General features: G+C 38.1%; 1 protein-coding gene across 1 annotated transcript in view; it reads left to right on the top strand.

The window, feature by feature from the left end:
• The window catches only part of IGSF10 (immunoglobulin superfamily member 10), a 92,692-nt gene extending 71,917 nt beyond the window's left edge, over window positions 1-20,775 (top strand). The window contains exons 5-7 of the mRNA XM_040428102.1: window positions 208-5,313; window positions 13,680-14,580; window positions 18,542-20,775. Coding sequence (XP_040284036.1) covers window positions 208-5,313; window positions 13,680-14,580; window positions 18,542-20,450 — 7,916 coding nt within the window. The 3' untranslated portion in view covers window positions 20,451-20,775. The remainder of the gene's footprint in view (window positions 1-207; window positions 5,314-13,679; window positions 14,581-18,541) is intronic.
• Window positions 20,776-25,749: the final 4,974 nt, after the last annotated feature.

Genomic DNA, 25,749 nt, shown 5'->3' with positions numbered 1-25,749 from the left:
CCCTTTAAATCACATGGGAAATTTCAATGAATAGCTTAAAAAGTCCATACAGTGAATGTTTCTCATTTAGTTCCTGAATATGTGGTTCTGATAAACAATTGATGTGTGTTACAAATAGAATTAAAAGTTTTGGAAATGGAATTAGGTTATAATTATAGCAATTAAACAACATGACTTCACAGTCCTTATTTACTTCTGTTTTCACAGACTTAATCAAGTGCAAGAGAGATCGCTCAGGAACTCAATGCCCTCTTTGCTCCAGTCCAAAAACAAATCAAGGAAAATCTTTAAATGAAATATCATCTCGAGATCTTACCTGTGTTAAGCCTACTATTGAGAAGTTAAAAAATGTCTCTACCCTTGAAGAAGGAAGCTTCACAGTTATATCAGCCAAAGACTTTGTAGCTCCAATGGGGTCTCTGATCCTAAACATGACAGACAAGTCGGGGAATGAAGCAAACCTGGCATGTAATGTTCAAAGACCAACCAAAATGTCTCAGATAATGTTGGACAGAAAGGAAGAATACACAGTTATGACAACAACATTTTCTTCTTTCCTGATATGCAATATTGACTATGATTATATCCAGAAGTTATGGGGAATATTAGCAATGTATAGTGATTCCCCAATGAAACTTAAACGAGAACTCTTGCTTACAAAGACACCTTTTATCAGCTACAAATACAAGCAAGTGAGTTCTGTTGATGATGTCTTCACTGACATTGATGCAGAAATTCGAGCAGAACCAAACTGGCTGATGCAGGACTTGGTAACTTTACAACTTGATAGGATAGCTACAACTCTCAGCACATTGCATATTCGCTTCTTGACAGATATGCATGTCACAATTCCTAATTCTGTTGAATACCCTTCAAGAAACCATTGGGCTATGATTATCAAGAGCAACCAGACACAGACAGAATATACTGCATTAATAGGAGGAACAGTAGAGATGGACTGCCAAGTTGTGGGTGAACCAGTACCAAATATTGAATGGGTTCTACCTGATGGAAGTAAAATTACAGCACCATATATAAGTGAAGAAGGAAGGATAACAATTACAAAAAATGGAAACTTTATATTAAGGGCAGCTGATAGTTTTGACAATGGGGTTTACCACTGCATTGCTACCAATTATTTAGATGCCGATGTACTTTCATTTAGAATTACTGTGGTAAGCGGTGATGTGGAAGAAGAAGCTGTAAATGGGATTGAGCTTTTAGTCAGTCATGGAGATGTTCTCTATCTTCCTTGTAGTTCAGTTGGAGTTCCTGATGCATTTGTGAACTGGATATTACCAGATCACACGATTTTGCATGAGACCTCAAAGAACAAAATCATTTTCTCCAATGGCACACTAAAAATCCAAGCTGTAACTAAAAAAGACAGAGGTCATTTTAGATGTTTAGCGGCTAATCAATATGGCTTAGACATTCTAACCCACAAAGTTTTAGTGGAAGATAGAAGAATCAACACAATCACTAGGAAAATACATATGGACCAAAATAAGGATGAAAATAATGAAGGGTCAGGCAATGAAGACATTAAAGAAAACATTCAATCTGGAAGAGGGAAAGCCACTGAGAATAAAAGATACCCTAATAGACACATTCCTGACAAATCTGATGGGCGACAGAACTCAAATATAGCACAGAGAAGGAACAGAATTAACCATAGACATAGAGGACATAGGAGACAATTTACTCAAAACACAAGAAGAATTGATCCCCAACGCTGGTCAGAAATATTGCAAAAAACAAAACAAAACTCAATTAATAGCAAATCAACAACAGAAGTCATGCAAACAGTCAAGGAAGAAAATGATATAGAAAGTGCATCTGGGGATGCAGAACAACCATCAGGTGAAGAATTACTTCCAGTGAATGAAAAGTTTTTAATAGTAACAGAAAAATACTCAAGTGCAGGCATGCTAGATACAAAACCAACAATGTCTTCAGTGCCTGTTTCTGATGATTTTAAATGGAGAACAGATAAACTACCTACAACACCAACCAAAATGAATACTGATGAGAACCCCACAAAAATTACAGGGGTGAGTAATTACATCACAGTGAGCAGTCAGGAACCAACCATATCACATTCTTTAACTTCAGGAGTAAACCCTACTACCAACAATTATGATAGTGAACAGCCAACAACACTAAGCATTTTAAACCCACCAGCATTGGCAATATCAGAATCACCACCTACTACAAGTGTTTCAGACATGTTACCGACCGATGCCACAACCAATTTAGTCTCACAGCATTTTCCATTAACTAAATATGGTGGACTTGAATCTGACAGTAATACTTTTATCACTACTATAAAATCATTAACTGCAACTCCACAGTCTGGTGTAATAAGTCCAACAATCTCTAGCAGTTACGTTTATACTGATTCACAAGAAAGTATAACACCCTCGGTAACTACACAAACCAATTCCCATTATACTGCTACAACTGATATTTCAAACCCTGTCCTTTTGGAAAATGGACTACAATCAACATCTTGGTATGATGACATCAACACTGTCACAACATCTAGTTATTTGGATAGTCTATCTGAGAATGTGGTCACTATGCCTGAACAAGAAGCAATTTATATCCATAGCTCACCTCCAAATATAATAATGAATCCAACAACAACAACATACGAGTCCCCTACACAAAATATATTTATGGATCAAACAACTACATCTAGCTACCGCCATGTAATTCAAAATTCTATTAGCGCACCACCACCTTATGAACAAATAACTGTTCCACCAACCATTTCAAGTACAGAAAGTTCTGCCATTTCTACAGCCCCGGAGGAAGTTACAGAACCATCAGTCACAAACCACATTACAAATACTCCAGTTTCTCATAAAAAATCACTATTCACTGTTAATTCACATTCAAAAACACCATTGTATTTTCCAACCATTACTACTCTGGCACCTGTTGTTTCGAATACCAAAAACATTACAAAGGTTTATCCTTCAAGTGGGCTACAGACAACACCTGGTAATTTAGATGTTTCTACATCAAAGATTCACACCACAAGGATTTCACATTATTCTTCAGAAAGAGATGATTTGGAAGATCAAACTGTTAGTTTTGATTCCTCCACCAAGTCAAGTGCAAAATTGTTTTTCTCGCAAACTGACATCGGTCCCATCTACTTTCGTAGCACTCAGAAAATTATTACTCCAGGGCTTCCAGCTGGTTCCACCATCATTACTCATCAACAGATCCAAATAGGTAAAGAAGTTACAACATTTGTGCCAACCATAAGACGATATGGTCGCAGAAGAATCCCAGGAAGAAGGCGCATTATAAGGCCAGATCGTATACCAAATGTTAGAGCTCATCAATTTAAATTTGGAAAAGTAGAAAACATAAATGACATTATTGAAACCACAACAGCATACCCTATGGCTTTTGAAACAGGTAAATATAAACAGATTTTATATAGTACAGCACCTTCAATCACAAATGCTCCATTGGCGATTGAACAGTCTTCCATAATTGCACCGGAAACAGTCAAGGGCAAAAAGACAACCACTCTGGTGACTACACAATTCAAAAACACTGTTAACACTGAAAAATCTGCTAATATCAATGTTACACCATTGACAACTATACCTGATAATATTCTGAAAGCAAGTGACATGTCTCTTTTGGAAAAGTTTAAGGTTGGATTAAGTTATACCCAAGGTGCAACAACAACCATTCCAACAACCATGCCTGTAGTTGAAAGAACAGAAGTACTGGTATCCACATCTCCCCAGTCTACCACCAAACCTATAGTAGCCTCAAAAATAATTAGAAGAAAAATTCCCTGGCATAGACTGTTTGGAAACAATCAGCACATGCAAAGAGAGATACTCAAGAAACTAAGAAAACACTATCATCCAGCACCAACTAATACTACTACTAATCTTGGAACCTCAATCCCAGCAGCTCAGTCTACATTGCATAGTTTAAAGGCAGAGACTAATGTACCTTATACAAAGGCAGGGATAACAGTAAGAGGAAGCCCAAGCAGCTCTATTATAACAACAGTAAATTACCCTATGAGCGCTGAAGCTACATCAAGTAAAGATTATCAAATTAGTGTGAAAGCATTAAAAACAATAATGCATCCCACAACTGGTACAAGAGAAGCAACAACTGTTTATCCAACCACCATTACAAAAGAAACAAATTATGCCTCCAAAAAAACAACTGTGGTTTACCCAACAATCACTAGTTATAAACAAGGGCTAAATTTCCTAAACAGTGCTGCAGTACCAGCAACTGTACAGGTTCCATCCAGTATAAATTTTGCAGCAACTAAAGTTCAGCCAACAACTTTTAACGTTGCAAAGACTGAAACGCATTCAGTCAGTACAACTGTGGTAAAAGCTTCCAAAGAAATTACTCTAATCCCTACCACAAGCTATGTGTCCACTTCTTTAACCCCCAAATCATTTGTTGCTGCCTACAACAGACATCGATTTCTGAAAAGAAAACGACAGCGAAAGAAGAATATCTTAAGTAACTCAGGAAACACTCAAAAGTCGTCAACAAACATGAACTTGACAACTAGTTCTGAAGATACAACATTTCATAGAATGACTTTAACACCAAAATACTTCACTACTACTATTACAAAAGCACCAACGACATTATCAAGTTTAGAAAATGATATTCCTCTAAACATGGTGACCAAATCCTTCTGGAGTAATCTGACCACGAATGATAAGTTAACCATTCAACCATCACTTCTAATAAATGGTATTGATGCCTTAACTACAACATACCTAGAACCTTCAGACACAAATTATATAACCACATCTGACCGAGTATTCAAAAAGAATACTCCACATGAACGTTATGTCACAACATATAAAACTAAAGGCTTTTCAACACATAAGACAAATCCTACAACTAGTACTCCCTCCCCACTATCAGTAGCACCTAATGTTATCAACCGGTTGACTATCCCAGCACCTATAATGATTCCAAGCACTTCCCAACCAACAGCTGGATCTGGAAAGGAAAATGTCAGGACAACAAAAACATCTCAGAGAAATGTACATACAATAGTACATGTTCCAAATGTATTGAGGACACCAGTACGATATAACTTTTCTTCCACAATAACACAACAAACTGTAACTAAAGAAACACCCCATAAAACCGAAGAAATCATATACAAAAAACCTCACATTTTGGGAGGTAAAGCTGCAAGTTTCACAGTCCTTGCTAACTCCGATGCCTTCATTCCATGTGAAGCAACTGGGAACCCAATGCCTACGATATTGTGGACAAAAGTGGCTTCAGGTGAGGCAAATTTTTTAATACTTGTCATTCAGGCTGAGTTTACATGCCATGGCTGGTGCATGGAACCAGAACCCTACACACCTGCAGTGGCTAATGGCTGAATGAGTTTGTAGGTAAAACCTTCAAAATTGTGTGGACATTAGTCACTACACGTGGGTGGGTCTTTAGCTGCATGTGGCAATAGCGGCATTTAAACCCAGATTGAATGCACTTCAGCCAAAGTGCACTTGCAATGCAACCATGCCATCACATGCATCAGCTGGTTTTCAAGCTGTCTGCAGATAAATCCAGTTTAATTGTTAATGAACGCACAATCGTACACAATGAAACTGCTTATAGCTGCAGTCAGTTTGTGAATAGTTTTAATTTTTCATTCATGACACATACATCTAAAACTATAGTTGATCCTTTAACCCCTTAGTGACCAAGCTTGTTTGGGCCTTAATGACCAAGCCAGATTTTGGAAATATGGCATGTGTCACTTTAGCAGAGAATAACTTCGTAAAGGTTTTGCACATAAAAGTTATTCCAACATTGTTTTCTAGTCACAAATTGTACTTTACTTAGGTGGTAAAATTTTACCGATACAATATGCGTATCTTTATTAAAAAACGTAAAAATCTATAAAGAATTTAAAAAATATTTTCAATTGCAATATCTCCCATACATACATAAATACTATTCAATATTTTGTATCAGAAATATATTTCCACATCTTTACTTTATTTTGACTGCACTTACAAAAAACTTTTACATTTTTTTTAAATTTAGGAGACTTACCATTTTACATTAATTGAAATTTTTTTGAAGTACATAGTTTGTAGAGGCTTATAAGTGTCAGAATAATATAACCCCCCTAAAACTGACCCCATTTTGAAAACTAGACCCCTTAAAATATTCATTTATGGGTGTAATGAGTTTTTTGACCCCCTAGTTTTTTTAACCCCTTAAGGACTCGGCCCTATTTTACCTTACGGACTTGGCCATTTTTTGCAAATCTGACCAGTGTCACTTTAAGTGCTGATAACTTTAAAACGCTTTGACTTATCCAGGCCATTCTGAGATTGTTTTTTCGTCACATATTGTACTTCATTTTTATTTATAAAAAAATAAAAAATTTACCAAAAATTTGTAAACAATAGTGAAGAGCAGCAGGGGTCATATTCGAATTCGCGATATTTCGCGAATATTTTGTAGAATATTCGTTGAAAATTCGCAAATTCGAAAATTCAAGATTTTTTTTTAACTCGAAAAATCGGAAAGGTAATGATTGTGTAATATGCGAATTTTTGGAATTTGAATTTTCGGATTTGAATTTTTTATTGCGAATTTTTCAACTTACAACTATTAGACAAAGAAGATTATAGCACTATATTAGCTAAATTGCTCTATATTAGATTTTTTTCGAATATTCCCTATATTGCTATAACTTAGTTTTTTCGAATATTCGTAATATTCTAAAACAAGAATATTTAGCAATATAGCGAATATTAAAAAAAAAAGAATATAGAGCAAAATTCGCAATTACTACTACTCCTAAAGTCAAGTATATTGCAGCCTTCTTATTGGCCCACAAGCTAGAAGCAGTGAGGGATCATGTGTATTGATAAAAAAAAATAAAAAAAACGATAAAATAAATTTGAATATTCGAAATTACGAATATATATAGCTATATTCGAAATATTCGCGAATTTTTGAAGTACCTATATTCGCAATAAAAATTCGAAATTCGAATATTCGTGATCAACACTAGTAAACAATTGCAAATTTCCAAGTTTCAATTTCTCTACTTCTATAATACATAGTAATACCTCCAAAAATAGTTATTACTTTACATTCCCCATATGTCTACTTCATGGTTGGATCATTTTGGGAATGATATTTTATTTTTTGGGGATGTTACAAGGCTTAGAAGTTTAGAAGCAAATCTTGAAATTTTTCAGAAATTTTCCAAAACCCAATTTTTAGGGACCAGTTCAGGTCTGAAGTCACTTTGCGAGTCTTACATAATAGAAACCACCCAAAAATGACCCCATTCTATAAACTACCCCCCTCAAGGTATTCAAAACTGATTTTACAAACTTTGTTAACCCTTTAGGTGTTCCACAATAATTAATGGAAAATAGAGATACAATTTCAAAATTTCACTTTTTTGGCAGATTTTCCATTTTAATAATTTTTTTTTCCAGTTACAAAGCAAGGGTTAACAGCCAAACCAAACTCAAGATTTATGGCCCTGATTCTGTAGTTTACAGAAACACCCCATATGTGGTCGTAAACTACTGTACGGGCACACGGCAGGGCGCAGAAGGAAAGGAATGCCATACGGTTTTTGGAAGGCAGATTTTGCTGGACTGTTTTTTTTAACACCATGTCCCATTTGAAGCCCCCCTGATGCACCCCTAGAGTAGAAACTCCATAAAAGTGACCCCATCTAAGAAACTACACCTATCAAGGTATTCAAAACTGATTTTTACAAACATCGTTAACTCTTTAGGTGTTCCACAAGAATTAATGGAAAATAGAGATACAATTTAAAAATTTCACTTTTTGGGCAGATTTTCCATTTTAATAATTTTTTTCCAGTTACAAAGCAAGGGTTAACAGCCAAACCAAACTCAAGATTTATGGCCCTGATTCTGTAGTTTACAGAAACACCCCATATGTGGTCGTAAACTACTGTACGGGCACACGGCAGGGCGCAGAAGGAAAGATTTTGCTGGACTGTTTTTTTTTACACCATGTCCCATTTGAAGCCCCCCTGATGCAACCCTAGAGTAGAAACTCCATAAAAGTGACCCCATCTAAGAAACTACACCCCTCAAGGTATTCAAAACAGATTTTACAAACTTTGTTAACCCTTTAGGTGTTCAACAAGAGTTATTGGCTGTTAACAAAGCAAGGGTTAACAGCCAAACAAAACTCAATATTTATGGCCCTGATTCTGTAGTTTACAGAAACACCCCATATGTGGTTGTAAACAGCTGTACCGGCACACGGCAGGGCGCAGAAGGAAAGGAATGCCATAAGTTTTTTGGAAGGCAGATTTTGCTGGACTGGATTTTTTGACACCATGTCCCATTTGAAGCCCCCCTGATGCACCCCTAGAGTCAAAACTCCAAAAAAGTGGCCCCGTTTTAGAAACTACGGGATAGGGTGGCAGTATTGTTGGTACTAGTTTAGGGTACATATGATTTTTGGTTGCTCTATATTACACTTTTTGTGAGGCAAGATAACAAGAAATAGCTGTTTTGGCACAGTTTTTATTTTTGTTATTTACAACATTCATCTGACAGGTTAGATCATGTGATATTTTTATAGACCAGGTTGTCACGGATGCGGCAATACCTAATATGTATACTTTTTTTTATTTATGTAAGTTTTACACAATGATTTCTTTTTTTTAAGCAAAAAAAATCATGTTTTAGTGTTTCCATAGTCTGACTGCCATAAATTTTTCAGTTTTTGGGCGATTACCTTGGGTAGGTATTATTTTTGCGGGATAAGACGACGATTTTATTGGCACTATTTTGGGGTGCATGTGACTTTTTAAATGCTTGCTATTACACTTTTTGTGATGTAAGGTGACAAAAAATGGTTTATTTAGCACAGTTTTTATTTTTTACGGTGTTCATCTGAGGGGTTAGGTCATGTGATATTTTTATAGAGCCAGTCGATACGAATGCGGCGATACCAAATATGTATACTTTTCTTTTATTTATGTAAGTTTTACACAATAACAGCTTTTTTAAAACAAAAAAAATGATGTTTTAGTGTCCATATTCTGAGCCATAGTTTTTTTTATTTTTTGGGTGATTGTCTCATGTAGGGGCTAATTTTTTTGTGGGATGAGGTGACGGTTAGATTGGTACTATTTTGGCGGGCAAACGCCTTTTTGATCGCTTGCTGTTGTACTTTTTGTGATGTAAGGTGACAAAAAAATGGTTTATTTAGCACAGTTTTAATTTTTTATGGTGTTCATCTGAGGGGTTAGGTCATGTGATATGTTTATAGAGTTGGTCGATACGGACGCGGCGATACCCAATATGTATACTTTTTTTTTTCCCCTATATGTTACCAATTTTTTTTTACTTTATTTGGGGAAAATGACGTTTTTGTTTATTTTTACTTGAAACTTTAAATTTTTTTGGGGGAAAACTTTTTTTTTTTAATTTTTTTTCCACTTTTTTTTTTGTCCCACTTTGAGACTTCAACTTTTGGGGGTCTAATCCTTTACAATGCATTCCAATACTTCTGTATTGGAATGCATTGGCTGTATGAGTAAAAAAAATTATAGACAGTTTTTTGGTACAAAGCACATGAAAATGAAGAAGTACACCCCAAAATGTATCACCCCATTTCTCCTGTCTTCAAAAATATCCCCATTGTGGTCCTAATCTTATCTCTTGACACACGGCAGGGCCCAAACAAAAAGGAGCACCTGGGGCCTTTCAGATAATAAACTGAAAATGGCTCAGACCCCATTGCACATATGTGGAGGCGTTGAACTGCAAAATGATAGAAAACCCTTAGAAATTACCCCATTTTAAAAACTAGATCCATTAAAGCATGCATCTAGTGGTGTAGTGAGCATGCTGAGTGCAAAATTATTATAGGATGAAATAATGAGTATGTATGGTTTTATTCAAATTGTTAATTACATTTTCATAGGAAATTGGAGAAAAAATATTTTTAGATGGGTAACCCTGTTACTGTCTTAGAAATATGCCACAGTCTAATCTTTGTGGTGCATACAGATGAAAAGTGAAGCTGTGCACTTATAAGGGAGGCAGATTTCTAAAAAGGTATTTGCCTGTACATATAACTATGTCTCGCCAAGAAAGCAGTTGTCCCGCATTTCTGTCATTCTGATGCTGTTGTGAGCAGCGTTCTGGTCTGACATATAATTACTTATTGCAGAAAAAAACTGAACTGTAGTGAAGGGCAACTTGTCCAAGAAAACAGAGTAAAATGTCTCCAACTATGTTGCAAATTCCAGTTTGTTCACAAGATACAAGAACACAGATAGGGCTGTAATGACATTGACAAGCTGGCATTCAAGGACAGTGACTGGTTGTACAACGTCTCTTTAGCCCCATCAATCCCTATATGAGAGACTAACGTGCTAAATGTCGAGGTGCACCATAACAGGCCCCTGCCCGGCAAGGTAGAAACCGCTATGCACACAATCAACCAGTCACCTACAGAATATATAAAAGGACAATGTCCAGAACTGTCTGTAGGAACAGTAATGGATCACTTATTCTCAAAATGATGTCAGGATTTCTAGACGTGTTGTGGGGTGTAAAAGGTCCACACAAAAAAAAAATTCTTAAAGCCCTTTATTAAGGGTACTGGTGAGAAACAACTCAATCATTAGAGATCCTCCAAATAAAAAAATATCATGCCAATATCATGATACAGTAATGTGAATAGAATTAACAGGTTTGTGTGGCAGTCATAAAAAAATGAAATAATGAAAATTAAGAAAATAAATCTGAAAAGGTAAAATGTGTTCCAATGTCTGAAAAAAAAAAATAGCTCCACAACCCATCCCAAAAGGATCCCTCCCACCCACCCTTTTTGCTATTAATTAATACCAAAGTAATTGCAGAGGCCTGGTTGTGATGGGCAACAGGGGCAGTAAAATCGGGTGTTCCTCCTCCTTCCATGTTTGCTACACACCCGGCATCGTTTCTGAGGACATGTCTTTCTGGCAGTAGCAGGGATGGGGTCAGGGAAGTGGCGTTCTGAAAGCCTTCGAACATCCTCAGATCCAAAGGCTTGCCCAGGTGCGGGGGACTCAAACAGTAGGCTCTCAACCACCTTCTCCTGGAACTTGAGGAAGCTGAGGGTTATTTGGGCCTTTTTAAATAAAACAAAACTATTTTAGGTAGCAATCTGAATGAGGTAGATTGCTACTTTTTTATACCAGGCCCTGTTTTTTCGCTTCACCAGGTAAGGTTGTAGTGCCTGGTCCGAGACTTCTACACTTCCCATATATTTATTATAATCTGTTCAACAGACCGGTTTTTGTTTGCCAGCAGTAGCCCCCCTCTCCCTAACTGCCACTGGGGTGTCTGAGTGCATGGTGGTGAGCATGTAGACATCCTTCCTGTACTTCCACTTCACTGCAAGCAGCTGGTCATTTGCAAGGGCGAAGGATGTTTCTCTCTCCAAACGCTTGGACACCAGCAGTTGTGGGTATCCCACTCTATTTTTATGGACTGTCCCACAAGCCCCTGTGTTTGCAGCATGGAGGGATTTAAAATGGGGTATGCTGGTATAAAAATTATCAGTGTACACGTGGTACCCTTTGTGTAGGAATGGCGCCAATAGATCCTACACAATTTTTCCCAATGTCCCAATATTTTCGGGGCAGCCTGGGGGGTTAAGTTGGGAGTCTCTGCCCTCATATACAGATAGACTGCAGGTGTAGCCGGTTGTGCTCTCGCACACCTTATATCATTTTACCCTATATCTGGCACGCTTGGAGGGAATAAACTGATGGAAGGAAAGGCAGCCTTTAAAATAAAAAAGGGATTCATCAACGGACAGATTTTTATCAGGGGTATATAACTTTAAGAATAAATCCCTAAGGAGGGAAATAAGGGGTCTCAATTTATTTAGGCAGTCGTGGGCTGGGTCAGTTCTGGGGGGACTTGGGAATTATCTGAAAAATGCATAAACCGCATTAGTGCTTCATAGCGGTTTCGGGACATAACTGCTGCAAACACAGGGGTTGAGTGAACAGTACTTGCAGCCCAATAGGATCGGACAGATGTCTTTTTTTACAATACCCATGTCCAGGGTAAGCCCCAGAAGTTTTTTAATTTCAGGGACACTTGTGGGGGTCCACCTTCTCATATAAATAGACGTAGGCTTTTGCACAGCAAACTGTGTGGCGTACAGATTAGTCTGCTGCAGAACTTTATCATCCACAAATAAATTTAAAAAAATCATAATGGGTAAAATTGGTGATGTCCACATAAAAAAATGGGGTACTTGGGGGGAAAATGATGAAGCAGGAACCCACGTAGTAAAAGGGACAGGATCGCTGGGTGGTGAATGCGATGAGATGGCGACTTCTACCACCATAGGGCTATGGAGTCTGGGGATGGAAGCGGAGCTAGAGTCCCCACTATCGGAAAATATTTCCGCCTCTGAAGCGGTGTTGGATTCAGAGTTTTCAGAGCATAGAAATGCATATGCCTGCTCTGCACTGAATAATATTTGAGCCATTTTATTTACTAAAAAGCTCAGAAAAAAAAATATATATCCCACCCTAAAAAATAAAAGTAAGTGTTCGCTAGTGTCAGTAGCAGTACGTCCACTGACCTACAATTGTGGACGGACCCTAACAGATGCCCAGTGACGGACTAACAGATAGACAGTGACAGTTGGCCTCTGACTCCCAGTGACAGACGGACAGTGACAGATGGCCTCTGACCGTCAGTGACAGACGGACAGTAACAGATAGCCTCTGACCGCCAGTAACAGACGGACAGTGACAGATGGCCTCTGACCGCCAGTGACAGACAGTAACAGATGGCCTCTGACCGCCAGTGACAGACAGTAACAGATGGCCTCTGACCGCCAGTAACAGATGAACACACAGTCCCTAATGAAAGTAACTCACAGTCCCTAATAGATGTCTAATGACGGATGCCTAATGACGGACGCCCACTACCCGCCTGTTATGGACGGACAGTTTATGAATGCATTTTTCTTTTTTGCACAGTAAATTTCAGTCAGGACAGAAGTCTGATTTCTCTCTCTCCTCACAGAATATCTGCACTGAGGGGCGAGAGAAGCACAGCCCATATTCTGGCTGTGTTTAGTAAATATAATGGGTTGTCATGGAGATCACATGATCAGGGAGCAATAGGAATGGTCCCTGATGGTTACTGAGCAGTTTTTTTTTTTTTTGTTACAGTTGGGAGGGGGCTCCTGCCCTTTATTAAACGTATTGGGGCCACGTATGATAGGAGACCGCTTGTCACGGTCTCTGATCACTGCCCCTAGCCCTTAGCTACCTCCGGTAGCTGTGGGCAGAAGCTCCTGTTCTTAAAACCGCTCCTGCGGTTAAAAACAGTGGCTGGTTTCCTTGCTTACAGCTTATATTTAACAACAGAATCTGAAAACTCCAACTTTCATTTCCTTTTGGCCATTTTCCTTATTCACATTTCACACCCCTATTTCAATAATAATTTACAGTATGTCATACTGCAAATGCGTTTAAATGGCCACTTGGTACAGTACAACATACATCAGGATGAGGAAGAACAAAAATAAATCTAATGTCGTTACATTTACATTTTAGAACTGGACTCATGTTTGAATGCTTTTTATATTTCTCTTACCAGGGACTTTCGTGTCAAAGACAAGAAGAGGAAACAGGATGGAAGTCTTTCCAAATGGAACACTCTCTATTTCAAGCGTGAGTGTCGAGGACCGTGGGCAGTATCTTTGCGTTGCTAATAACCAGTATGGCTCAGACCGGTTGCTTGTTACACTTTCTGTAATTACATATCCGCCAAGGATTATACAGGGCAGATCAAAAGAGATTACAGTGCACTCTGGGAGTACTGTAACCATAAAGTGTCAAGCAGAAGGCCGACCTTTCCCTACCATCACTTGGATACTAGCCAATGAGACCATTGCATCTGAAAAATCTGACAATAATTACAAGGCTTTTGTCCTATCTGATGGGACTTTTACTATTACAGAAGTAACTATTTACGATCGAGGAATTTATAAGTGTTTTGCTACGAATATAGCTGGAGCAGATACATTTACGGTAAAAGTTCAAGTGATTGCTGCCCCCCCTACTATTTTGGAAGACAAAAGACAAACTGTGCTGGCACATTCAGGAGAGAATGTTAAACTTCACTGCACTGCAAAAGGAGAACCTCAACCAAGTGTTCACTGGGTAGCGTTTGATGGTACAAAGGTGAAACCATTACATTATGTAAATGAAAAGTTATTTCTATTCTCCAATGGAACACTCTACTTAAGGAATGCAGCGTCTTCCGACAATGGAAATTATGAGTGTATAGCAACCAGCTCTACTGGCTCAGAAAGAAGGGTTGTTACTCTCAGGGTGGAGCAAAATGATATTGGACCAAAGATAATCTATGCATCTCCAAAGACCACTGAAATAAACTTTGGTGAAAAATTGATGCTAAACTGTAGTGCAGCTGGAGAACCAACGCCAAGAATAATGTGGAGACTACCATCAAAAGCTGTGGTAGATCAATGGCACAGGTAAGAAAAAACATTTATGGTAAATTGCTGATATACCTTTTTTTTTACCCTTTTTCTCCTCCCCTCTTCTTGGGAGCTGTTTATGCTATCTGTTTCTACATGTGGCCACCCAGTGGTCGTGATGTGGTTCACAGCCTGTCAAGGGTTTTCCTAGCATGTCACAATATTGTATTGTGAGAAATTAAACTCCTTACAAAATCAAGTGGACATGTGTATGTATGTTTCTGATATGGCCTTCACTGGGTTCCTGGATAGTTTGGTTCCTACATAGTCATCTCACTAGGCCTCTGAATCAAAAAGGAGAAGGAGGGGTTGGCAGAAGAAGGAAATACAGCAAGGGTGCAAACAGCAAAGAGATACTTCTCCCACTCGCAGTGCACTTAACTGCTCAGCTGCATATAAAAGTACTTTCTTTGCCCAAATGACGAAACAGATTGTGAAGCAAAAGTTATTATTACACATTCAGAAGGGCATTGTAAACCATAGCCTGTAGACATAAAACTTTTTGGGTGAAAAAAATTTAACCTGGAAAAATGTTGCTGACCTATTCCTTTTTTGTTGCTTTCTTTGCCTTCCTGAATGACATTTACTCCAGTCCCTCTTGATCTCTCCTTGGATGACAAAATTATTTGCTTGTCTTGTAATTCTCTTCATTTCCTTCTCCTGGATTCAAATGTAGGAAAATAAGCTTAACACGTGGCTCTTTCCTGTATGAAAGAGGTCTTTGTAGTTTAGGGAATATATGATTAGAAGTTTCCATGTCATCAGGGCTTCAAATATTTGGATGAACAGCAGTCTGCGTGGGAAGTTTTTTTTTTATTGTACCTCGAATTTGGAAATAGGTGAATGTTACATTAACCCCTTCACGCATTTTCACGTACATGTAAGTGGGGGAATGTGGTGCCTTACCGCATTCCCACGTGCATGTATAAGATGGGATCGGGCGGGTGCAGGAGCTGCACCCGCCCGATCTGCAGGACGTGCCCGGCTGTTATTGATAGCCGGACCCCTGCTGCATCCGCTGGCATCATCGCATCAGCGCTGACCACGACATGTGCGGGCTTTACAGAGGGAGGGGGCTCCCTCTGACTCCATAGGCCCCCCGCGCTGCGGTGGCAGGGGGCCGATGGTTGCCATGGCAGCCCCGATGCCTTACACAGGCATCGCAGTCTGCAACCTACGGATGCCCAGAAGATCCAGCCTGAGGGCAGGGTCTCCTAGGCAACTGTCAACGTCTTACAGTTCAATTCAGTACAATACAGAATGTATTGTACTGAATTGAAACAGGGATCAAACCCTGAAAACGTGAAGTCCCACAGTGGGACAAATAAAAAAGTGAAAAAAAAGTGAAAAAAAGTTTTTTTTATAATAAAAAAATTCAGTTTCAAGTAAAAAAAAAGTGTCCTTTTCCCAAAATAAAGTAAAAATTTTTTTAAAAAGAGGGAAAATAAGAAAAGTAGACATATTAGGTATTGCCGCATCCGATTCGACCGGCTCTATAAATATATCACATGACCTAACCTCTCAGGTGAACACCGTCCAAAAAATAAAAACTGTGCTAAAAAACATTTTTTTGTCACCTTATATCACTAAAAGTGCAAAACCAAGCGATCAAAAAGGCGTATGCCCCCCAGAATAGCAGAATAGTACCAATCTAACCGTCACCTCATCCCGCAAAAAATGAGCCTCTACATAAGACAATCACCCAAAAAATAAAAACACTATGGCTCTCAGACAATGGAGACACTAAAACATGATTTTTTTTGTTTCAAGAATGCTTTATGTTAAATGTAAGAGAAAAAAAAAAAAAGTTTACATATTAGGTATCGCCGCGTCCATAACAACCTGCTCTATAAAAATACCACATGACCTAACCCCTCAAGTGAACACCGTATAAAAGATAAAATAAAAATGGTGTAAAAAAGCCATTTTTTGTCACCTTACATCACAAAAAGTGTAATACCAAGTGATCAAAATGTGATACACACCCCAAAATCATACCAATCACACAGTCATCTTGTCCCGCAAAAAATGAGCCCCTTCCTAGGACAATCGCCCAAAAAATAAAAAATAAATATGACTCCCAGAATATGGAGACACTAAAACATGATTTTTTGGTTTCAAAAATGATATTATTGTGGAAAACTTAAATAAATAAAAAAAAGTATACATATTAAGTATTTCCACGTCCGTAAAGACCTGTTCTATAAAAATATCATATGACCTAACCCCCAGGTGGACACCGTCAAAAATATAAAATAAAAAGTGTGTCAAAAAAGCCATTTTTTGTCACTTAACATCACAAAAAGTGTAATACCAAGCGATCAAAAAGTCATATACACCCTAAAATAGTGCAAATCAAACCATCATCTCATACCGAAAAAAATGAGCCCCTACACAGTCGCCCAAAAAAATTTATAAAAGTATGGCTTTCAGAATATGGAGACACACAAAAAAAAAAAATTTAAATGCTTTATTATGTAAAACTGAAACAAACCTCCAGAAAAAGTAGTCATTATTGGTATTGTCGCATCCGTAACAACCTGATCTATAAAAATACCACATGATCTAACCTGTCTGATGAACATTGTAAATAAAAAAAAACGGTGCCAAAACAGCTGTTTTTTGTTACCTTGCCTCACAAAAAGTGTAATATAGAGCAAGCAAAAGTCATATGTACCCTAAAATAGTACCAAAAAAACTGCCACCTTATCCCGTAGTTTCCAAAATGGGTTCTTTTTTGGGGTTTTCTACTCTGGGGGTGCATCAGGGGGGGCTTCAAATGTCACATGGCAACCTAAAATTATCCCAGTGAAATCTGCCTTCCAAAAACGATATATGGCGTTCCCTTCCTTCTGCGCCCTGCCGTCTGTCCGTACAGCAGTTTACGACCACATATGGGGTGTTACTATAGAATCAGGGCAATAACTATTGAGTTTTGTTTGGCTGTTAACCTTTGCTTTGTTACTGGAAAAATGGATTAAAATGGAAAATCTGTCCAAAAAAGTGAAATTCTGAAACTTCATCTACATTTTCCTTTAATTCTTGTGGAACACCTAAAGGGTTAATAAAGTTTGTAAAATCAGTTTTTAATACCTTGAGGGGTGTAGTTTCTAAAATGGGGTGATTTATGGGTGTGATTTCTAGCTGTAACAGGCTAGATGTAACTGTTATATAAGTACATTAAGAACAGTCTTTACTGTGCATGGACCACAGCAGACATCAGGATAATATAATGCATAAAGTCTCTGTAACTCAGAAATCAATTTTGATAGAGCTGATGGCAGATTCAGAACAATATTGTGCTTGCTCACGTTGAGCTGCTCTTTTTTGTACATGTCTCAAGGATGAGACTTGCCTGTGTCGCTTGAATTCTTCTGGAACCCTTTAAACTGTGCTTGTGCTAGTTGCTCCACTATCTGGATGGTCGATACCCTGCACTAGGACAAGTTCATAACTTCTCCTCTCATGACTCTGGTTCTTCACTCTGGGCACTCTAGTGTCCAGGATATGACTAAGCTACACATCTGGGGGAGGTGGGATTTTATCACTTCCTTTACAAAAGAAAACTGATGCAAAAGGTTTTGACTCCTGGCTATTTGCTGCTGCTTGCGGCATGAAATGAGTCAAGCTTATAAATAGGAATATAATAAGACAAGCATTTGTGGCATCATTTTCTGATCATGTACTGTATATAGTTTGTTTTTATTGGTCCCATACAGTTGCATAATTAATTTTGTAACAAAGATTGAGCAGAGCTGAATTTGTAGATTGGTACAACTCATTGATGCATTGAGAACAGTGCTCCACTTGACTGCTAGTTCTACATAGTGAGTTTTTACTGTGCACAAAATAACAAATCAAATGATAAATCTAGCTCTGTTACATGCAACATATTTTATGTTCAAATTTATTAAAGCAAAACTAGTATCAATGTTATAAAATTGTCTTCTTTTTTCAGAATGGGAAGCCGAATACAAGTTTATCCAAATGGTTCATTGGCTGTTCTTTCTGTAAATGAAAAAGACGCTGGAGACTACTTGTGTGTAGCAAGAAATAAATTGGGAGATGATGTAATCCTGATGAAAGTCAGCATAAGCATGAAACCAGCAAAAATAGTTCAAAAGCAATACCTCACAAAACAAGTTCCATTTGGCAAAGATTTTAAAGTTGATTGCAAGGCCTTAGGATCTCCAGTACCAGAAATATCATGGAGTTTACCAGATGGTACATTGATAAACAACGTTCTTCAAGCTGATGACAGTGGTAGGAGAAAACGAAGATATGTCCTTTTTGACAATGGTACATTGTACCTCAACAAAGTTGGGATGTCTGAAGAAGGAGACTATACATGCTATGCTGAAAATACATTGGGAAGAGATGAGATGAAAATACATATTAGTGTTGTAGCAGCTGCCCCACGTATTCAAGTCAATCCAAACACAAAGTTTGAAGCAAGAGCGGGGTCTAGTACAGTTCTTGATTGCCAAGCCATTGGAGAACCAAAACCAAAGATATTCTGGTTGCTTCCATCTAGTGATGTGATTGCAACTTCCCATGACAGATATACATTGCATGAAAATGGATCTTTGTCCATCAACCAAATCAAGTTATTAGATGCTGGGGAATACATGTGTGTGGCACGCAATCCAGCAGGAGATGATACAAGACTTCTCAAGTTAGATGTTCTTTCAACTCCACCTGTTATTAATGGATTATACACAAATAAGACTATAATTAAAGATTCTGCCTTAAAACACTCTAGAAAGTTGATCCACTGTAGTGCAGAAGGGACACCTCCTCTTCAAATAATGTGGATCATGCCTGACAACATATATCTAACTGCACCATACCATGGAAGCAGGATTACAGTACATAAGAATGGAACTTTGGAAATTCGCAACGTCAGACCCTCTGATACAGCTGAATTTACCTGTGTTGCTCGTAATGATGGAGGTGAAAGTTTACTGGTAGTTCAGCTGGAAGTTCATGATGTCCTTCGAAGACCTATGTTTAAAAATCCATTCAATGAGAAGATCATTGCTAAACCAGGCAAAATGACAATTCTTAATTGCTTTGCTGCTGGGAATCCCCTTCCAGAAATTACATGGCTTTTACCAAATGGTACCAGATTTCTAAATGGGCAGAAGTCTTCAAAATATCATGTAGGAACTAATGGAACCTTCATACTTTACAGTCCAACCAAAGATGATGTGGGAAAATATCGGTGTGCAGCCAGGAATAAAGTGGGTTACATTGAAAAACTAATTATTTTGGAAGTAGGTCAGAAACCTAATATTCTGACACATCCAAGGGGGACAATAAAGAGCATAATTGGTGAGTCTTTATCTTTACATTGTCTTTCTGATGGAATACCAAGACCCAGTATTATATGGACCCTTCCAAGTGGATATATTATAGACAGACCTCAAGTCAATGGGAAATACTCATTACTGGAGAACGGTACATTGGTCATTCAAGAAACAACCATACATGATCGTGGAAACTATTTGTGCAAAGCTAAAAATAATGCTGGAGAGGTGGCTATTAGTGTCCCTGTCATGATTGTAGCCTATCCTCCAAGGATTACAAATAAACCTCCACATAACATTCACACAAGAGTAGGATCCCCAGTACATCTCAACTGCATGGCCATTGGAATACCAAAACCAGAGATATCTTGGGAGTTACCAGACTTATCAATATTAACAACAGGTAGCAAAGGAAGACACATGGGAAGTGGGCTTCTTCAGCCACAAGGAACATTAGTTGTGCAAAATCCAAGAACTTCAGACTCTGGGATGTACAGGTGCATTGCTAAGAACCCACTGGGTACGGATAGCAGCACTACATATTTAAAAGTCATCTAAACAAAGTGGCTGAGAAATAAATGATACAGTATACTTTACCTAAAACGGTTAAAAGACCTCTGATCAGTTTTCCAATCGTACCATATGTTGAAATCAGCAATTATGTAATTAAGAAATCTCTTCTTCAAAAGCACCTTTCTGCAAGCTCCTACAGTAATTAAACTGTGAACTGAAATTGCATTATATATATAAAAAATATATATTTTTATTCCGAATTATATGATGGACAGTTATTTTTCTGTTACATTTCTTTACCTATCAAGATTAGATGTGCTGTCATTTTTTTTTAAGATCACAGCAATAAAATAAAAACTATTGTTTTTTGTTTTTTATTATTTTTCCGATATGCTATTTTGTATGACGCAATAGGTTTTTGTTTTGTTTGGTAAATAAGACAAAGTCACATGAGACAGTTTGCAAATAATTTACTGCTTTATTTACATACTGCTACAATGGCAGCAACATGGCAGTACAAGGGTTATTAGCCAATTGTCTAAAAGGACAAGACTTCTCTAGCACAGCATTTCTATCTATCAATTTGTCAGAATAATGCAGTCTGCTAAGCTCAAACATTTATAGGAAGAAAAACATTATAGATACAGTTTGAGCTGGAAGATGTACCGTATACCTTATGTGAAATCCATTGTATAGTGTTAATCATTAGTGAATACTGCAACATACTGTTAAGTAGCAATCTTAAGGAACAGCGGAGGAGCGGCCCGTAACAACTAATTATATTTAAAGGATAACTGTCACATGATCTTGGACTATTAACTGCAGTAATATGTGAGTAGTATTGCGAAACGAAGAGTCCATATTGCCATTTTATTTTCCTACTACCCCTCATTTCCTTGCTCTCAGCACTCAAAGTTGTTCTAAAATGCACAGTCCAGACTACTGTGCATTGCTAACATAATAGAGTGGATTTCTGTGTACATGGACGGCAGTCCTGGCAATGTATTTCAGTGCAGCTTTAAACGCTGACAGGGGATGAATAAATAAAAAATAGCGACCTGGACTTCTTATGCGCAGTACTACTCATGTATTACCTGCAGACAATAGTCTAAGATCGTGTTGACAACTTCCCTTTAACGTCCCAATCTATAAACTATTATGGGCAAAATCTCACAATATCTAATTTACAAAGCAAGCTTTAATTATCTTTGAGGTATTGTATGGAATACGGTAGTCCATCAAGTTACAATGGCCCAGGTTACAATATTGCAAACATACAGTAAAATACCCTTTTTGGGCAATTATAATTTGAGACCACATTCAACATACAGTGCCACAGACTCTGCCGATCTGGGGCACATGTGATTGTCTGCAAGATCCAACCAATCAACATTTCACTGGTAAAACACATACTGTATTATTGAAGTACATGGCTGCCTAATCGCACCTCTCTGCTGCCGGGATGAGCTGCTGCTTTGGAGACCATATGACAGCTGTACACGACCCTGTCTTCTTCATATAAAGTGATGCATAACTCTCAGCAGCTATTACTGACTTTTATATGTAAGGATTAGCTTTACTGTATCCATTATCTTCTTATAATTCTTTAAACGTTCTTTTTTTTTTGGTGAAACTTTAGGTCCTCTCAAGCAGTGATTGGTTTCCCATAGAGTTATGGTCTCAAGATACCATATTTTCAACTTTCAATGGTTGTTCTGGACCAAATAATCTGCTAACTTGAAGGACCACCGTTTATATCCTATACAATATTTAGACATTGTTAAGATAACACATATGTTATATGTACCCAGTGAAATGAGGAGATAGGGTACTGTTCACATAGGTCACTTCACACAATGAAGAAGACAGACAGAAGACAAAAATTATATAGCAAATTGCACAAAAAAGTTGAATATATGGCATGCAAAAATGTATTATGTATTTTAGTTATGTTTAACTTCTAGGCTGAGAGGATTAGTAAAAATGTGCCAAATTTACGAAATAAGCATGGTATTTTTTGGCGCAATTTGGTGGTATATTTGTATGGTAGCCATGAAGTGGCATTAGTGTTGATCGCGAATATTCTAATCGCAAATTTGTATCGCGAATATCGGCACTTCGAGAATTCGCGAAGATGTAGAATATAGTGCTATAGCTTCGTAATCGCAAATATTCTAGATTTTTTTTTATCAGTACCCTCCCTGCTTCTTGCTTGTGGGCCAATGAGAAGGCTGCAATATCTTTGTCACAGCTTAGCAACATCCCTAGCAACCAATAGGAAAGTTGCCTACCCCTTGCTATATAAGAACCTCCCCAGCAGGCCTTGTATGCAGTTTTATGGAGTTCTGAGAGAGAGAGCAGTGTCATTACTGTGCTCTGTGCTTTTACCTGGATCCTTATTCAATTACATTAGATAGTTAGCTCATATATATAATACAGATAATTAGTGGGAGATAGTCAGTGTAGGTTAGATAGTGATATAGTGTAGCTGATAGGTTCCAGTGCAGGGTGTTAGGTAGTGTGATAGGAATTACTGTACTGTGCATTTTCTCCAGTCTCAGGAAACTTCTAGCAGCTTGAAAAATGTAGCAAAGTGAGCCACGTCTGTAGTGCATGCGCAATACACGCATATTACATTGCCGATTTTCGCAATCAAGAAAATAATGACTGGAGATCATGAATTCTTGAATTGGCGAATTTATGGCGAATATTAAGGCAAAAATGTGTGAAATATCGCGAAAACGAATATTGCCTAAGCTGCTCATCACTAGTAAGGAGCGGAAATGTGTCTAACATTCCTAGCAATCTGGGCCAAATTTTTCCTATGACATTATGGATATATATCTCCTGATGTTAAACACATGTGGTTTTTGTGTTCTTGGGGAAAAAAACGCATATTAAAACGTAATAGCAGCAGTTTTCACAGCCAGTAATATGTCATAGTTAAAAAAAATCTATGACAAGGGACGAGGCCAAACTTAAGTTCATGGTTACCATCTTCAAGGGGTTTTAGACTGTAATTCACCTTCATTTTAGCATGTCTATTTGAGCTCTGCAACATCTCTTCACATTTCTACTGCACTAAAAACGGAGGTGCAGGTATTGCAGTACTAAAAGAGAAGCTAACCTCTTATACAGCCTTGAAAGCCACCCTGTTTGTGGGTCAATCTGTTACCTTTGAGGCCCAATCTACCTTCAGTTGGAAAAAAGGTGGATATTTGAAAGTTCATCCGAGTCACTAATGTCTCTGTGAGGACCAGCATTGTACTACTATCTGGGCATAGGATTGAAGGTACTGTAAAAGGAGTTACATTGCGTACCAATGATAGTCATGTTTGCTTTATGGCTATCTACAAATCTAAGGGGACATTCACACTAGCGTTTTTGTTTTCCGGTATTGAGTTCCGTCACAGGAGCTCAATACCGGGAAAAAAACTGATCAGTTTTATCCTAATGCATTCTGAATGGAGAGCCATCCGTTCAGGATGTCTTTAGTTCAGTCCCTTTAAAGTTTTTTGGACAGAGAAAATACCGCAGCATGCTGCAGTTTTATCTCCGGACAAAAATACTGGACACTTGCCTGAATGCCGGCATTAATTTCCATGTGCAGACCTTTAAAAATGAAAAAATAAAAATAATACTGGATCCGTTTTTCCGGATGACACCGGAGAGACAGATCCGGTATTGCAATGCATTTGTCAGATGGATCTGCATCCGGATCCGTCTGACAAATGCCATCAGTTTGCGTCCGGATTGCCGGATCCGGCAGGCAGTTCCAGCGACGGAGCTGCCTGCCGGATTCCTCTGCCGCAAGTGTGAAAGTACCCTAAGCACTGCAGTATTTCACAACCTTGTCAAGACTTACTACGTTTTCATTATGAGCATAAAAGGGAATGCTACAACTTTAACTGTGTACACTTACTGTAGGTGGCATTGCCATATAGCAGCAGAAGAGAAGGACAAGAAGGAAATGTACCTTGTACTGTATGTATGAATGTACTTGATAATGCATAAATGTGGTGGATCCAGTTTGCACATTGTAATTGTATAGAAAAACACTGAGGCCATGTGAAAAATAGTAACAACTCTGGTACAAAAAGTCAGAATTCTAAGATAATTGAGTCACAATTCACAGAACTGAGACTTATATGGGTTGTTCCTTCAGGGCATTTATGGCATATCAATAGGATATGAATAGGATATTACATTGTGCATACAGTATGTCGCCTGCTGATAATGAACATAAGGACACAACCTCTTCACAAATAAATGTGAAATGTCTTAACCAACAGAGTGACAGCCTGTAAATGTATTAGCAAGAACAGCCATGTATACTAACATTGTATTTTCCAGTTAACACTACAATGGAGACTTTACAGCAGCAAGTGAAGAATTTTGCAATAATTCAGAGCATTTATCGTGAATCCTTAGAGATGAAGATGTGTTGATTGATGCTGACTTACAATGGCCAACATGTTAAAATGAAGCTGTTGTAGCAGATTATCATCTAGTTTATTAAGCTGGCTCAGATTTCTTCCCTCCATGTGATGATTAGGCTCATGAAAAGGCATTTATCTTGGCATGGTTAAGGTTTTAGGACATCAGAAAGTGACCGTTTTCGTTTCTGAAAAGCTTGTTCATTCAACTCAGCCTAACAAGCTTGCTACAGGTGTGTACTTCATTACCTTTCTTTTTGGCCCAACATATCCTGAGATGTGTGATATTACCAGCTTAAAATACCGGTAGCTGATTCTACAATATTATGACATAAGATGTCTATGTCCGCCACACAGTGGTTGTGTTCTGAATTGTACTGGGTGTTCTGCTACTCCTTAAAAAAAATTGGCCGGAAAAAAAATATATACTGCCGTTCCTGCTCTTGTTTTCCCCATAGGAGAGTACGGGGGACCACAGCAAGGAATACATAGACATTACAAGGATAAAACTACTGGCTGTACTGTCAATGTAAGCTTGATACTTAAAGGGAACCTGTCATGTGGATATTTGATTATAATCTAACTAATTATATACAATCATTAACTACTAAAAAGTACCTTAGATGTATTCACTTACTGGTGTGACTGATGGTTACCTCATAATATACACACAAAGATGCCAGATGCCGCATGCTAATGAGCTGATTGGAGTCCAGCGTGATGTCATTGAGTCCAGCGTTTATTTAATTCAGAGCTATAGCCACTCCCCTGCCCACCTGCTGCTGATTCATATGGAAAATAACTGTCATTCAGCAGCAGGTAGGCGGGGAGAGTCAGGAGCTCATGAATATTCATGACTCATCATTATCAGCTGGAGCTTTTCAATACAACATGTTGGCAGATTGACT

The sequence above is a fragment of the Bufo bufo genome, chromosome 4 (genome assembly GCF_905171765.1).
Source record: "Bufo bufo chromosome 4, aBufBuf1.1, whole genome shotgun sequence".
NCBI lineage: Eukaryota > Metazoa > Chordata > Amphibia > Anura > Bufonidae > Bufo > Bufo bufo.
This window is presented reverse-complemented; position numbering and strand designations above follow the sequence as displayed.